Source organism: Myotis myotis, unplaced genomic scaffold (assembly GCF_014108235.1).
Source record: "Myotis myotis isolate mMyoMyo1 unplaced genomic scaffold, mMyoMyo1.p scaffold_m19_p_8, whole genome shotgun sequence".
NCBI classification, from domain to species: Eukaryota; Metazoa; Chordata; class Mammalia; order Chiroptera; family Vespertilionidae; genus Myotis; species Myotis myotis.
The window spans coordinates 93,687,098-93,704,825 of NW_023416390.1; the positions used below are offsets into that span (position 1 = coordinate 93,687,098).

General features: G+C 41.3%; 1 protein-coding gene across 7 annotated transcripts in view; it reads right to left on the reverse strand.

The window, feature by feature from the left end:
• SAP130 (Sin3A associated protein 130) overlaps positions 1 to 17,728 on the reverse strand; it is a 95,572-nt gene that overhangs the window by 36,325 nt on the left and 41,519 nt on the right. For 6 of the 7 annotated variants that reach the window (XM_036319357.1, XM_036319359.1, XM_036319354.1 and 3 more), the window contains 4 exons: positions 15,607 to 15,728; positions 8,483 to 8,785; positions 7,604 to 7,781; positions 6,677 to 6,781 (listed from right to left, as the gene is read on the reverse strand). In XM_036319357.1, the coding sequence (XP_036175250.1) occupies positions 6,677 to 6,781; positions 7,604 to 7,781; positions 8,483 to 8,785; positions 15,607 to 15,728 (708 nt within the window). The remainder of the gene's footprint in view (positions 1 to 6,676; positions 6,782 to 7,603; positions 7,782 to 8,482; positions 8,786 to 15,606; positions 15,729 to 17,728) is intronic. The other variant, XM_036319358.1, reaches the window with a different exon arrangement.

Here is a 17,728-nt window from a genome sequence, read left to right on the forward strand (position 1 = left end):
TTGAGCTGTGTGAGGCCACCCAGGTGCTCAGGCTGACCTGCAGGCCACTCTCCCTGGAGATCCTCCAGGAAGAACAGGGAAGCGAGAGAGTGACAGGCATGGGGTCTCCACATCCAATATTAACCAGGGTGCCCTTGGCACAGCCACTGGGATGCACGTGCATGTGGCTCCCTTGCCGGGAGAGTGAGGAGCCAGCAAAGCGTTATGTATGACGTCTGCACGTAGGGCTGCCTTGCCAGGAGAAACTGCAGAGATAGTGGGGAGCTTCTGCACGCACATGTGGGGCTGTGTCTTCCAGAGAAAGTGCAGAACTAGAGGGGGCTGCTGCAAGCATATGCAGGGCAGCCCCACCCAGTGCAAATGTGAAACTAGTGGGGTACAGTGTGGGAGCACACAGGGCTGCTCCACCTGTAGAAAGTGGGGAGCATGTGGGGGGCTGCAACACGCACACTCAGGGCAGCCCCACTCAGACCTAATTTGGACAATAGACAAAGAGAAAATCAAACAGAAAACCCCAAAATTCAGGGACACCAGAAAGCTCCACTTGAATCAGAAGAGCAAGGAAGGTCACATGCATCAGGCCCAACTCCATTCCGCCATGGACAGCCAGAACAGAACGCCACCGACCGCTGTGCCCCAGGCTGTTCCACCCGGAACCCACTCTTAATGGCCAGGTAGAAAAAATGTACTAATTTTAGAATGTGTTTGAATTTAGATGCCAATTAGCTTTAAACAGACTTCTATAGATATGGGTAGATATACATGAACCTCATGGTAACCACAATCCTACAAAAACTTACAAGAAATACATAAAAAGAAAGAGAAAGGAACCCAAGGACATCACTGAAGAAAACCAGCAAATCAAAAGAGAGCAACAGAATAAGGAACAGAGAAGAATAACAAAAACAACCAAAAAATGATGAATAAAATGGCAATCGATAAGTATTTTAATTGTAGATGAACTAAATGTTCCAATAAAAGATAGGGTGGCATAAGGCAGTGGTTGCCAACCTTCCAGACCTCACGGATCACCAGTTGTCCGCGGACCATCAGTTGGCGACCACTGGCTTAATGGATAAAACAGTAAGATCCACCTACAGTGGGGCCTTGACTTACGAGTGTCCCGACTAACGAGTTTTTTGAGATATGAGCCGTCGCTCGGCCAATTTTTTGCTTTGAGTTGCGAGCTAAAATTCGGGTTCCGAGCCAGCTTCAGATACCCCACCGCTAGTTGGCACAGCAAACGTCACCGTGAACGCCACATCAGCCCAGCATCACGTGTCTCACTCGTTCACTTTAAGCGGTTGTGCTTGCATTTGTGCTTGCAGTTATTTTGCAAAACTTCGTCTTTTCAACCATGGATCTGAAGAAAGTAACTGTGAAGGACAGTGCTGAGAAGAAGAAGCGGATGATGTGCATTGAATTAAAGAAAGAAATTATCGAGAAATATGACCAAGGTGTGCGTGTAATCGACTTGGCGAAGCAGTACGAGCGTAGCACTTCTGCGATCTGCACCATACTGAAGCAGGAGGAGTTGATACAGGCTACAACTCCAGCCAAGGGCGTTAAAATAATTTCTAAACAGCGGACATCTATCCATGAAAATATGGAGAAGCTGCTAATGGTGTGGTTAACGGAGAAGCAGCTCGCGGCAGGAGATCCAGTGACGAAGGCTATAACCTGCGAGAAGGCACGAGCTATTTACGCTGATTTGCTGCAGCGGACCCCAGGCACTTCAATGGACGAGGCATCGGGTGAGCCGTGTAGAGCCAGTCAGGCTGGTTCGAAAATTTTAAAAAGAGGACCGGCACTCACTCCGTTGTCAGACACGGTGAGGCAGCGAGCGCGGATGTAAAGGAAGGTGACACCAACGAGCTCATCGAGGAGCACTCCGAGGAACTGGCAGCGCAGGAGCTAAAGGAGCTCCAGACGCAGCAGCACACGGAGGTTTTGCAGGGGGGGGGGGGGGGTGGTGGAGGAGAAGGAGGAGGAGGAGGAGGAGGAGGAGGTTATCGCTATAAGTGAGATAAAGGAAATGTTGGGAATGTGGGAGAAACTTTCAGACTTGATTCAGAAGAAACACCCAGAAAAAATTGCAGCTGGGCGTGCGATGGAGCTATTTAATGACACTGGCCTAACTCATTTCAGAAATATTCTGAAAGGGAGGATGGAACAGGTCTCATTGGACAGATTTTTATCGAAAACTCCTGTAGATGAAAGTGATGAAAGCGTGGCGAAAAGGGCAAAAATCAGCAAATAAGATTCAGTTACTCAGTTATTCAGTTCAGCCTTTCTCCTCCAACTCCATCAGCATCTTTAACTTGTTTGATCTCCAAGGTAAATGCTGTACATTAAACTTAATAAAACAAGTTTATTGCACTACATTCTATTGTTCAGTATTGTGTTTTTATACAATATTCGTTATTTTTAAATACATTTTTCTTATTTAAAAACATTTAACAAAACAATTGCGGTGTTTTTTGGGTGTCCGGAATGGATTAATGGCATTTCAATTCATTGTAATGGTGAAAATTGATTTGACATATGAGTAATCTGAGTTACGAGCTCCGTCACGGAATGAATTAAACTTGTAAGTCAAGGCCCCACTGTATATGTTGCCTATGAGAGACTCAATTTAGATAAAAGACACACAGACAGAAGGTGAAGGGATGGAAAAAAAATTTTGTGCAGATAGAAACAAAAAGAAAGCTGTGGTAGCAACACTCAGACAAAAGAGACTGTGAAGAGACAAAGGACATTACATAATGATAAAGGGGTCCAGCCAAGAAGAGGATACAACTCTAAATACACGTGTACCCCACAGAGGAGCACCAAAGAACATAAAGCAAATATTAATGGACACAAAGGCAGAAGTTAACTGTTAATACATTAGCAATTGGGGACCTAATACCTTACTTACCACAATGCATAGATCACCTACACAAGGCAGTTAATAAGGAAACAATGGCTTCAATGTCATATTAGAGCAGATTACTTAACAAACATTTATAGACTATTTCATCCCCAAACTGCAGGTACACATTTTTCTCACATGCACATGGACCATTTTCCAGGATAGACCATGTTAGGGCATTAAACAAGCCTCAAAGAATTCAAGATTGAAATTATATCAAATATATTTTCTGCCCAAACTGGCATAAAAATAGAAATCAACTACAGCAAGAAAACTAGAAAAAACACAAACATGTGGAGATTAAATAACATGCTACTACATACCCATGGATCAAACAGACAATCAAACAGAAAATCCAAAAATACCTTGAAACAAAACACAAATTTCCAAAATTTATGGGATGCAGCAAAAACAGTTCTAAGAGGGAAGAGACATTTCTTCAAAGACATAGAGATGGCCAACAGACGTATGAAAACTTGCTCAACATTAGTAATCATCAGGGAAATGCAGTGCAAAACCAGGAGACCACCTCACACCTGCCAGAATGGCTCTGAGAAAAGGCAATGCACAGTCAGTGTGGGCGAGGATGTGGAGAGAAGGAACCCGCGGGCACTGTTGGCAGAAGTGTAACCTGGTATAACCACTGTGGAAAACAATACAGAGATTCCTCAAAACAATAAAGTACATCTACCAGATGACCCAGCAATTCCATTTCTAGGTTTTTATTAGAAGGAAATGAAAAACACCCGTTTTCCAGATCCCTGCCTCCTGCCAGCAGGGCTTGCACCACCAGGTCCTCCTGCTGCCACAGCAAGAGCTGGGTGCTGCAGCACTCGGCATGGCCGGCCAGCACCAGGGCTGCCTGGGGTTCTTGCCCGTTCTGCCCTCCTCTGGCCAGATGACCTTGTTGGTGGGCTCTTTACCAGCCTATGCCATACAACTGTCACGGCACTTAGGTGAACTATTTTTTAAAAATGTTCATTTCAGCATTATCTAAAATAGCCAAGATGGAAGTAACTTAGGTATCCACCGATAGTTGAATGGATAAGGAAGATGTGGCACATATATATAATGGAATATTACTCAGAAATAAAAAGAATTAAATCCTATTTGTGACAACATAAATGAACCTAAAGGGTTCTATGCTAAGTGAAATAAATCAGAGAAAGACAAATACTGAGTAATTTCAGTTATATGTAGCATTAAAAAAAAAAACCCAAACAAAAAGACTTACAGAAACAAATGATGGTTGCCAGAGAGGAGGGGCTGAGGCTGGGAGGAAAAGTTGAAGGGTATACAGTAAAGAATATGGGGAAAACACACTGTAAGATATATAAACGTCTAATCATCGTTTTACACCTAAAACTACTACAGTGGAATCTTGGTTCTCAAACCTAATTTGTTCCAGAAGGCAATTCAAGAAGCGATCTGTACAAAAACCGAATCATTATTTCCCTTTAGAATTAATTTAAATTGAATTAATCCATTCCAAACCCCCAAATGATTCCGTTTTAACCTTTTTTATATACACTACATGTCTAAGCTCTATTGTTGTTCTCACAACTTTCCTTTTCACTTTGCTGCTACGACTAACCTTCTTAGGACCCATGGTGACTTACTGTATGTATTTAATAATAAGCAGCAGCAACAAAACCAGAAAAAAGAAACCCACCAAAATATTCACAGCACAATTTCCTGAGACGTTATTGTGAGGTTTAGGGGTGACTGACTCACACTCGCACCCTCTCTCCTTCGTTGGATGCCTGAGAGAAGTGTGGCTGCTCCTACAGGTATCAGCATGAAAGGGAAGTGTTGGGTTGAGAACCGAAGTTTTGCTCAACAACTGAGACATTTTTTCTGTGAACAACTTGGTCGGGAACCAAACTGTTGAAGATGGGAGCTAATCAAGGCCGAGGCTTGACTGTATAAGATTGTATGCCAACTGTGCTAATGAAGTGGCAGAGCAGACCAAACTCAGAGGGGCGATGCAGGTCATCAGGGCAGACAAACTCCTGTCCTGCATTCAAGTCACACAATGTGAAGGTCAGCATGTTCCCAATATTTTTGAATCATTTTAAGAAAGAAAACATTGGAATTCTCAATATTTCTAATGTTCTGAATTAGAGCATACTAAGTAAATATTAGTTTCACTATGTTGTCATTTCCTATCTATTGTAACTGATAGCTGTTAATATTTTCACAAATGTTTTTAAAGCTCATATAATGATTTTATTTTGCCCCACTGATTAAGACCACTTTGCAGTTTCAGTTTGCATTTTACTTTTTAACATTCCTGCATTAGTGTGCAAAGTTACGGCCCCAAAACCTTGATCCCCGCTCTTTCCTCTGCCCGACAGTCAAAGACCAGGGAGCATATGGCTGACTCCTTCACGCTCTTTAGCGTCTGGTGAGATGGGCCTTTCTGTAAGACAGCATCTCTTCCTCCATCAGTTTATGTTCACTTTACATTTTCTTTTTATTATTTCTTTACACTCACTAGAAAGTAATTTTAGTCACTCTTATATAATTCCAGATTTTAAAACGGCACTTGGCACATACTAGGCATTCATAATTATTTGGAATGAAGTAGATCTTAAAATATTAACATGGTAAGCTACTAGCGATAAGCAGAAAAAAGTAAGATACAGAAAAATCAATCATGAAGATCTTGTTTTTGAGGAAGGATCCGCCAATCTATCTATATGTGTATGTAGAAAAAGACATGGAAAGATACTTAACAAAACTATAACCAATCAATAATATTCTGAGGAATGGGATGGACAAGGTGGGTGAAGAATAAAACAGTGATTTTGACTTTATACTTTAAATGTCTTTATATTGTCTCATTTTTATCCAAAATAATTTCACTTCTGGAACTAAGGTGACAAAAAATAAAGAAAAAAGGGTGAATGAACTATTGTCATAATGCCATTGATAATAGCAGAAATAACTGGGTGTTTACTATGACACAGGTTCTAAGTACTTTCAATGAGTCATTTTATTTAAAAAGTTAAGTATCCCCCTAGCTGGTTTGGCTCTGTGGATAGAGTGTCGGCCTGCGGACTGATTCTAGTCAAGGGCACAGGCCCGGGTTGCAGGCTCGATCCCCAGTTAGGGGGGCGCACAGGAGGCAGCCAATCAATGATTATCTCTCATCACTGATATTTTTATCTTTCTCTCCCTCTTCCTGCCTCTCTGAAATCAATAAAAATATATTTTAAAAAAACTCATTACAAAAAATAAAAAGATAAGTATCTGATGAGCTCAATGTTATATATAGATGCCCATTTCATAAGCGAAGCAAATGAGGGTTAGGGAGGTTGAAAACTGTGTGCCGGCCATACAGCTAGAAATAGTACAGAAACAACGCACACAAGCAAATGAAGTGAAATTTGTCACATGTGTGAGACTCTTTGCTTCCCAATTACAGTGGGGCCTTGACTTACGAGTGTCCCGACTAACGAGTTTTTTGAGATACGAGCCGTCTCTCAGCCGATTTTTTGCTTTGAGCTGCGAGCTAAAATTCGGGTTACGAGCCAGCTTCAGATACCCCACCGCTAGCTGGCGCAGCGAACGTCACAGTGAACGCCACAACATCAGCCCAGCACTTCAATTCATTGTAATGGTGAAAACTGATTTGACATACGAGTAATCTGAGTTACGAGCTCTGTCACGGAACGAATTAAACTCGTAAGTCAAGGCCCCACTGTATGTGCTGTTGGAGGCCCGAGTGGAAGTTGGAGGCCTGAGTAACGTGCTCACCCTGCAGGCCTCGGGGACCCGGATGTGCTCCGCACGGAGCCCTCCACTCGAGGACTGGCTACTTCAGGAGGCTGAGGAGGAATGAGGGTTTTCCGAACTGCAATTCTGAAAGAGACAAACACAAAAAACAGCAGTTCAAGGAATTACAAGACGTACCAGGCACATTGCCTAGGCTACGGACAGCAAAATAAAAGCACTGCATTGGCTAAGTATTTTTCATGGATTTTAAAGAATTTTATCAAAGTAATACAGGCATGATATTATGAGAATAGTCAAATAGTACTACAAGACAGAATACAGCAAGTCCCTTCCCTGCCCTCCTCACTTCTAACCCAGCATGCTCTAGGAAGCAGGCACCGTGACTCTTCTAGCTGTTTTTCTAGCACGCCTTATCTCCTTTCTACTTCACACTATAATTTAAATCCATGGTAAGTATTTATGATCATTATTGTGTCTGTGTATCTGTGCTGACCTAGCAAGTTCCTGGAAGACAAGTAACATACATGGATCAAGGTGATCAAAGACCAATACTTTCCAGACTGAGAACTAACCACTGGATTTAACAATGTGGAGTCCAGAGGGAGCTCGACACGTTCAGTTTCGCAGAGTGGGAGCAAATGTTAGACAAGAGTGGATCTGAGAGAAGGTGGAGACAACCAGAGTGTCTCGTGTTACGCCGCCTAATAATCATCCAGACGCTGGTCCTCAAGACAGCTAACACTTCAAACCCACAAGCACGTGTCTCCTGGTAGCGATGAACGCAGTGACTCGCACAGCTGGTGAGGGTGTAAGTGGATATAAACACTTGAAAACACTATTGGCATGATCTACTAGAGCTGAACACAAGCACAGCCTACACCCCAATCACACCAATTATGTAAGTGACACCAGAACCAGAGGGGTTACTGCACTACTGGGTTCACTCACCCATCTGTGGCAGGCTTCTTCCGAAGGATGCTCGGCCGGGGGGAGGAGCCCTGGGCAGGGGCGCTGGTGCTGGCGCTCTGGCTGTGGGTCTGCACCACAGTGGTTGCTGCTGGAGTAGCACTGAATGGGCTGCTAATAGGATTGGCTACGATTGTGGCTCCATCTGCCAACACCATTGCTGGGAGACAGGCAGGGGCGGGGCAGACAAGAACAATGAGGAGAGGGAAATGAAATAACATTACTAAAGTATCACATAAGATAAGTAGAAACAATCAGACCACCAGACTTAGTGTCTCCATGTTCTGACCATCCAATTTCAAGACGATAAGAAATAGGAACATCATGCTCATGCGCCTAAAAGCAGAAGGCAAGTAGGTTACTCACCTACTGATGCATGACCAATAACCATTTTCATTGGCTTACAATCGTAATTATTAATAAAATGAGAAAAATACAGAATTGTATAGTATATTTCAGGAAATCTTCTCCCAGTTTTGGTAAAATACAACCACGTTCAATCCTAAAAATGGTGCCAAACATTCCAGTCTATCTTAATTTTACAGCGTTACATAAACTCTCCTAAAAAAACTCCTGCAAGGAATGAGAGTCCTCCTATTACAAGGTGAATCTGTTCTCTCAACTTAGAACTCTTTCCACGGAGTGCTCCTCACCTGTGCCAACAGCTAGCTATAAGGCTGCTCATGCATTTCTAAAGCCACAATGACCCTGACAGATAGGTTCTAAGCATCTCATGTTACAAAGTGAAAACGAAAGCTTAGAGAAATGATGAGACCACAAGCCAGCAAGTGGCAGATCAGAATTGAAACCCAGGGTCTCTCTTTTCTCCACACCAAAGTTTACGCCCAACATGACAATTACCTGAAGTTTTGCCTTCAGGCGGAGGCTGCTGAGTCCCCACTGCTGCAGGCTGAAGTCCTTGGGTGCTGAGTGGGGTTGCTGAGTGAATGCTCTGTGTGCCAATTGGTGCTGGCTGTATTCCTGGGGTCCCAATGGGGGCTGGCTGGATCCCCTGTGTACTGATGGGTGCAGGCTGGATCCCCTGAATATGTCGAGCATGAGATGCATCCACTGTCATCAACTGCATGGGGTTTAGGTGAACTGTAGATGCCACCCCAACACCAGTCGGAGCTGTTATGGCAGAGTTTGGAGCCTGAGCTGAAACTGAAAATGATGCAAAAACTGACTACAATAGCAGCTTTGATTAGACACAGTCCACATAAGAAGAAATTATTAATAAGTGAAAACTGCACAATATCTAAATCCTCAAAAAAAAAAAAAAAAAAAAAGCCCGGCCAGTTGAGCTTTGACCTATGAACCAGGAGGTCATGGTTTGATTCCCAGTCAGGGCACATGTGGGATTTTGGGCTCTGTCTCCAGTGTGGGTTGTGCAGGAGGCAGCTGATGAGTGACTCTCTCATCACTGATGTTTCTATCTTTCTCTCCCTCTCCCTTACTCTCTGAAAAAAATAAAAATAACTATAGCCTCAGCTGGTGTGCTTAGTGGTTAGAGCATCTGGTCCAATTCTCAGTCAAGGGCACACACCTGGGTTGCAGATTCAATCCCGACTAGGCCCCAGTCAGGGCCCATGTGGGAAGCAACTAAATGGATGTTTTCTCTTTCCCCCTTTCCCTCCCTTCCACTCTCTCTAAAAATCCTTGAGTGAGGATTAACAAATAAACAACAACAAAAATCACTACATAAAACCATATATTAACACGTTAAGTGCCAGGCCTGTTTTGTCTTCCTTTCCGTTTAGCCCGCGATATCCGATTTCACCGATACGCTGGCAGCTGGAGATCTGTGTAAGGTTGCGATAAGACTGCATGTACATCTTCAGATATATTTCTGTGTATTTATCGCAATCTGTACTCTGTATTCTTTTAGAAATGCTTTCTCTTCGGTCAGTTGTCTGTGGTTCGTGTTCCAGTGCAGTTTAAAAATTTTTCTTTACCCGTAACAGTGACAATGTCAGTAGAAGAAGCACGTGAAAGCGATTCAAGTGAAATTAGTTTTTCTAAGTAATGTCGTAAAGTCGTTCCTTTTTCTTCATCAGAGGATGAGGATGAGGATTTTGAAGAATGGCATGATCCGAGAGGTCATTAACCAAGGACGATGCCCTTCACCTATCCGTCTGGCTTTAGGATTGAAGACTTGAATGTAAAGTCATGTGCAACAGTAGAGAATTCTTATGAACTATTTGTGCCTAATGAATTGTTTGAGGATATTGCCAAACGAACTTACATGCATCGCAAAAATTAGGGGCTGAAAACTCGCAGCATTTGTGCAGGTGGACTGTGACAAACAGAAATGAAATGAAATGATTTTTTGGTTGATGCTATGGATGGGACTAGTTAGACTACCATCTTTACGTTTATACTGGTCCCATGATCCTGCATAAATGCAAACCTTCCCGAAAAAAATGTCAAGAAATAGATCTGAAATATTACAAATGCTGAATTTTTCAGACAAGGGGGAGACAGATGTTTCCAATCGTTTATGCAAAATACAACTAATAGATAACATGAAATGTCAAAAAATATTATCCATCTGAAGCTGTATGTATCGATGAATCTTTGATACTATTTCGTGGCCACATAATATTTAGGCAATATTTAAAACAAAAACACCACAAATATGGTATTAAATTACTTAAGTTGTGCTGAGGATCTGGGTACACGTATGCTTTTTGTGTATATGCAGGGAAAAGTTTAGAAAAAGAAAATATGACACCAACTAATGTTGTAATGTCTCTTTGTAGAGATGTATTCAATAAGGGACACACGTACACACAACTGGTACACGAGTTTAGATTTAGCATATAAATTACTTGATAATAATACTCATTTAGTAGGAACATTACATTCAAATTGATGGGGAAATCCTCATGATGTAACGTCAAAGAAATTAAAACGGGGAGAAATGATAGTAAAAGAGAACAAAAAAGGGATAACCATTTTAAAATGGAAAGATAAGCGGGACATCTTACTTCTTTCAACAAAACATACGTCAGAGATGGTGATTGTTGAAAATAGATCAGGTCACTACTTGAAACTAAAAATTATAGTGGATTATAATGCAGGAAAAGCAGCTGACATATCTGATCAAATGAGTGCCTATAATAATCCGTTATGGAAACCCATGAAATGGTATAAAAGCTAGCCTTTGAGCTCCTACTAAATACTGCTGTTCTCAATGCTCATATTTTATTTAAAAATATTAGCAAGAAGAATATGAGTATCACAGAATTTCAGAAAAAATTAGCTGTCCATCTAACAAATTGTCGGGATGAAGAAATTCCAAGTGGCAGTGCTGTAAATATACCTCAAATATCTCGTCACAAACTGCAACAAAAAACTAGAAGAGTGGCTAAAGTTCAAAGATATTGTAAAAAATGCTACAAAGATAATGCAGCACGATTTGGATGAGCTATTGCCATAAAGTTCACAAAACAAGTTATAACAGTCTGTGAAACCTGCACAGGACAACCATTTCTATGTAGACTGTGTTTTAATAATATTCATTAAAAATTTTTTTTGGTGCCGAAACCGGTTTGGCTCAGTGGATAGAGCGTCGGCCTGCGGACTGAGAGGTCCCGGGCTCAATTCCGGTCAAGGGCATGTACCTGGGTTGCGGGCACATCCCCGGTTGGGGATGTGCAAGAGGCAGCTGATCGATGTTTCTCTCTCATCGATGTTTCTAACTCTATCTCTTTCCCTTCCTCTCTGTGAAAAATCAATTAAAATATATTTAAAAAAAAAATTTTTTTTTGGTAACAAGTAATATTTAGGTACATTCTTTTATGATCTTCAAGTTATTTAAAATTTATGAATAGAAGAATATAATTTTTTAAATTGTATATCATCAGTCAACAGTGACTGACCGGCCTGAACCAGTAACTGATGAGGTCTGGATGGAAAGTATAGTGTCAGTCACTGGTGACTGACATGGCACTTAACGCGTTAAGGTGTTCTTCTCCACTCACTTCCTACCAATTTGATATGATTTTTTTGCAGATTAATAGAAATAGCATTAAAAAAAGCAAAAAAGCACTCTATTAAACTCCAATGTGAGCCAGGCAATTGTGCTAAATAAGTAATCTAAAACTTCTGAGACACACCCAAATCTCCCAAGTCAATAATTTTTGTTTTAATTTATAGAATCACTATATAGGCATTTCTGTAATAAAATAATTATGAATTTTAAGTTCCATATATCCATTAAAAAGAGAGAACAAGCAAGTTTCCTTTTTCCTATCAGGCAAACACATCATCTATTGTACATAAAAAAAAAACTCAAAAACAACAAAACTGAAAATAAAAGCACTCCCAGGAAGCAACAACAACAAAAAAAACTTTCTCACTACTTGTGGAAAGAAAACAAACACAACTTTTCTCCCAGTTATCAAAAAAAACCCAGAAGAAGGTATCTACACCCTCATCCTTTACAACAGCTGGGATATAGAAACAACCTCAGTGTCTGCTGACAGGTAAGTGGATAAAGAAAACGGGACACACACATGAATACTACTCAGCCATAAAGAGGAAGGGAATCTTGCCATCTGCAACATGGACAGATCTTGGGGTATTATGCTACGTGAGTAATCCAGGAAGAGAAAGACAGATAATGGATGAACTTACCTATCTGTGGCATATAGAAAAAAAAAATACCAGCACACCAACTTCACAGACACAGACAACAGATTAACTGTTGCCAGAGGCTGGGCTGGGGGAAGTAGGAAGGCTGGAAGGGGTAGGTAAAATGGATGAAGGGGTCAAAAGGTACAAACTTCCAGTTACAAAATAAGTCATAGGGATGTAACATATAGCATGGTGACTGAATTGCATATTTGAAAGCTGTTAAGAGAGATCTTAAAAGTTACTGCCCAGCTGGCATAGCTCAGTGGTTGAGCGTTGACTTAGGAACCTGGAGGCCACAGTTTCATTGCCGGTCAGGGCATATGCCCGGGTTTCGGGCTCGATCCCGTGTGGGGCGTGCAGGAGGCAGCCAATCAATGATTCTCTCTCATCATTGATGTTTCATCTCTCTTCCTCTCTCTGAAATCAATAAAAATATATTTTAAAAGCTATCACAGAAATTATCAAATCATTATATTGTACACCTGACACTAATGTCATATGTCAATTACACCTCAATTTAAAAAAAGATATAATTAAAAGTTTTATAAACCAGAGAAAAAAAGATAAATTTTTATTATGAATGAGAAAAGTATAGTGAAGTTAGTACACGTGTGAATTTCCAGCCATTGCTATATGTCATTCTTCCCTGCTGTAAAATAAATAACCCACAGAGCATTATCCGTGTCTCTGAGAAGTGAGCTTTGTTGTCTCTGTTCAGTGGTAGTTGGGTTGTCTGCCTGGAGAGCATGCAATTAGTCACCGTTCCTCTCAAGGTCACTCACTGTGCTCAGCCAATACTGAACTGCCATGCCTCTGTCCTCTCCATTCTGAGCGATGCTTTCCACATAATACTTCCCCGAGGAAGGTCATTCCTGACTTCCAGCCCTACTGTCTCATGTAGAAATCACATCTTGAACGGCAGAAGCAGCATGGTTTTGCTCAAGCCTCTCTTCTGGGACCCCATACGTTTGTCTATTGTACTACCTCTTTAAGTCCTATTCTTCTTACTAGACTCTAAGCTCGCTGACAGCAAGATCTGTTTAAGAGTCAGCTTTACGTAGGTCTGTGAACTGAAGGGTCCTGGGTTCAATTCTGATTAAGGGTACATGCCCAGGTTGTGGGCTTGATCCCCAGCAGGGGGCGTGCAAGAGGCAGCTGATAAATGATTCTCTCTCATCATTGATATTTCTAACTCTCTCCCTCGCCCTTCCTCTCTGAAATCAATAAAAATATATTTTTAAAAAATAAATAAAATTTCTTTAAACAAAAAAAGTCAGCTTTAAAAAGAAAGCCTGGCATAGGACCTTACATATAGAGTGTCAATAAATATTTGTGGAATTAATAAATGCATGAACAAATAAATAAATGAATGAAATACACCTCTGAAACAAGTGAAATTTCAGGAACAATTTGAGAGGGATCAATCACTTACAAACTATATAGATTATGTATATATATTTATAATTATATAGTCATATAAATATTCTACTAATATCTATTGGCCCAACAAGATTCCATCTTTATAAGCAACTGGAGACCTTGAACAATCCTATATAATAAAAGGCTAATATGCAAATTGTCCCCTCGGGAGTTTGACCGAATGGGAGTTCGACTGCTTGCTATGATGTCAGAGAAAGACATACCCCTCCCTCTCGTCTGCAGCACACTGGTGCACAGACTGGGATGGGAAGAAGCCCTGTGGCTTGTGCTACTCGTTTTCAGGTCTGCTGTAGTGGTAAGAGAAGATACTTGGAATAATAATGTAGAAATACAGGTGACTGGCAGGATGCGCAACACTACTGACAGTGCTAGTATCACGGGTTTTGACAATAAATATTTATTTATATACAATGACAATGTCAGCTTAAGAGATACTCTGCACATCCTTTCCAGTTGGCTACTATCAGGGAAATACATGTCGCTCACATGCTACCTTCTGGAGACAGGCACAATGACTGCACTGTGAGAGAGGGCCAAGGTGGTAGGAGGAGGTAAGTGCTGCCACTGAGAAAAAGACTTAAGACTTTGCATCAATAAGCTTAATACTTCTGGCAGCAATTAAGCATGACTTTATCTCTGTAAGATTGTTAATAAAGAACATGGTTATGACTGTCCTTTAAAAAGATATTAATTTGATGAACAGCAAAAAATGACAGAATATTCAGGAAAATTCAGCTACTTTTTCACATTAGAGATAAAAATTAGAATAAAATGTGGAGGAATTTTTATTAAAAATAAAACAAACCAATATACAAAAACCAGTGCAGAGATGAAGGAACCGGTTTTTAAAGAGATTTAAATACCATGTTCTCAAAGTTTTAGACCAGCATTCCAATTGAAATATACCATACATGCAATTTAAACATTTTCTGTAGCCAAATTCATAAAGTAAAGAGACGCAGGCCAGATTAATATTAGTATATGTTTAAGATATATTTTGTTTTTTTAAAAAAAGATATATTTTGTTTAACCTAATGTATCCAAAATATTATCATTTCAAAATGTTATCACTATAAAATTTTTATTAAGTTATTTTACATCTTATTTCTATAGTATGTCTTCAAAATTCAGGGCATATTTTGCTATTACAGCACATTCTCAATTCAGATAAAAAATTTTTATTAGAAATATTGGATTTGTATTTTGATTCCATAAAATCTACATTTTGAGAAAGTAGTTTCATATCAGTAAGTTTTTCCAAACATATTTGAAGTTTGTCTAGTTTTAATTAAGTAAAACAAAAAATTCAGTTCTTCATCTGCGCTGAGTCCCCCACCTCCCCCTTCAAATGCTCAATGGCCACCTGTGGCCCTGGCTGCAGGCCTCGTTGGCACAGCAGAAGGCAATGTCCACAGCGAGACAACCTGGCTTTCTCATACCTAAAGTGAGCTGAGTCCCAAGGAACATATTATACAAACACTGACGTCTAAGAATTGTTTTCTGGATAAAGAAAACATGCTATTTACAAGAAAGAATAGTGAGTGTTGAGCATAATTGGACTAACATTAAAAACACAACAAACACCCCATAAAAAGAAAGAAGCCCTGTAAGAGTGCAGCTTTATTCGTCTTAACTGCACTACCATTTTAAGGTGTAACAAAAATTGTTAACATAATTCTCCTCAGGTGGGACAAAAATCATGCAAATGTCACTAACAATACTAACAACTTTTTATTGAACAGAGATGGTAATTTAAAACATTAAAGCTTCACATTTTAGCCTGAAATGAAGTTGAACATAGAAGATAGAGTAGTTAAAGCCATAGTAAATACCCAGTGATCAGTTTCTATCTCATTGCTTGAAAAAATGAAAATGTTAAGTCATCTTCACAGTGGGAATCATACCTGGATACTGTCGGATGGTGGACACAGAGCTGGTGATTGGGGTGTATGTGTGTGCCGTCAGTGGGTATGCAGAAGGTGGGTATGTTGGCAAAAAGTACTGGAACTGGACAGGAACAGACGGTCTATGGGTGGAACACAAATAATAATGAACCAAAGCGGTCTATTGTCTTCTTTACCTACAAATGAGCCTGTCCCCCAGGCCCTCTTCACACCCTTACTGCCATACCCACATCTCCCACTGGGTCTCCAACAGTCAGATCAAAGGACACAGAACTAAGGAGTAGTATCTATATTTCTTGCACCAGAGGCCTGGTGCACGAAATTCATGCATGAGTTCGGTCCCTAGGGCTGGCCAGTGATCAGGGCTTATTAGGGCGTCTCGCATAGTCCTGATTGGGGCTGGGCCGGCTGGGGCCAACCTCCTGGCTGGCCGGCCCCCCATCAGCCCTGATCAGGGGCAGGCTGGCAAACCTCCTGGGGTTTCTCATCCTGGTCGTATGGCCTCCACAATAGGCCTCAATCGCAGGCCAGGCTGAGGGATCCCATCTTTGCATGAATTTGTTTTAGGCCTCTATTTTTAAAATAAATGAATATTATAAATAACTGTATCAATAAATATAAATATACATGGAATAATACTCAGCAAAACTGACTAAAAAGCCCGCATTAATAAAAGGTCTTCCCTGTTCAATTCCACTTGAAAGACCCTAAGCTCATACTGTTTTTACTGGCAAATTTTCTCAAATATACGTAAAACAGATAATCCAAACTTATACAAACTGATTCAGAGACCAGAAAGAGAAGAAAAGTGACCTTAGCTTACTTTTTTTTTTCCTTAAATATATTTTATTGATTTTTTACAGAGAGGAAGGAGAGGGACAGAGAGTTTGAAACATCGATGAGAGAGAAACATCAATCAGCTGCCTCCTGCACACCCTCCACTGGAGATGTGCCCGCAACCACAGTACATGCCCTTGACCAGAATCGAACCTGGGACCCTTTAGTCCACAGGCCGAAGTTCTATCCACTAAGCCAAACCGGTTAGGGCCTTAGCTTACTTTTTGAGATTAAGATAGCCTTGATATCAAAACTGGACAGGGACAGTATGAGAAAGGATTATAAACAAATCTCACTCTCTACACTGACACAAAAGTTCCTAAACAAAACTGAACCAATCTATCCTACATAGTCCTATATAGTAAAAGGCTAATATGCAAATCAACTGAACAGCAGAAGACCGGTCGTTATGACGTGCATTGACCAGCAGGGGCCAGAAGCTCAACACAGGAGCTGCCTCCTGGTGGTCAGTGAGCTCCCACAGGGGGAGCGCCGCTAAGCCAGAAGCCCTGAGCTGAGCTCACAGTTGGTGAGCACAGCAGCGATGGTGGGAGCCTCTCCCACTTCCAAGGCAGTTGGACATCCCCCGAAGGCTGCTGGACTGAGAGAGGGTGCAAGACAGGCTGAGGGAATCCCCAAGTGCATGAATTTTGTGCACCGAGCTTCTAGTCCTATATAATAAAATAGAAACATGCAAATCAACCATCCCTCTGCTACACTCAAGTGACGCCCACAAACCACACCCACCAGCCAGACTGACTATGCAAATTAACCCGAAAAAGATGGAATTGGAGAGAATTATGCTAAGTGAAATAAGCCAGTCAATGAAAGAAAAATACCACATCATCTCACTCATTTATAAGAATAACCAATGGACATAAGACACTGGGTGGTAAGGGACACCGGGGGCATGTCAAGGGGTGGGGGGAGGGAGGGAAAGGAGACATATGTAATACTCTCTGTAATACTTTAAGCAATAAAACAAAATTTCAAAAAAACACAGAAAAACAAAAAAAGATGGCAGTTAATTTGCATACGCAGGTGTCAAGCGCCCCAGGAGGTGACAGTGGCCGCAGCTGTGGGCTCCCGGGACCACTGCCGGCCCAGGAGGTGAGGCCTGCTGTGCCTAGCCACGCCCGCAGGCTCCCAGGACCTTGCCGGCAGAGAGCGGGAGGTTGGGAGGTTTGGAGGACTTGGCAGAGCAGGAGACCGCTGGACATAGAGCAGAGCGAGAGAGGGCGTGGCTCCCTCTGTCACCCCAGCTTCCTCATCACAGCTGTGGAAA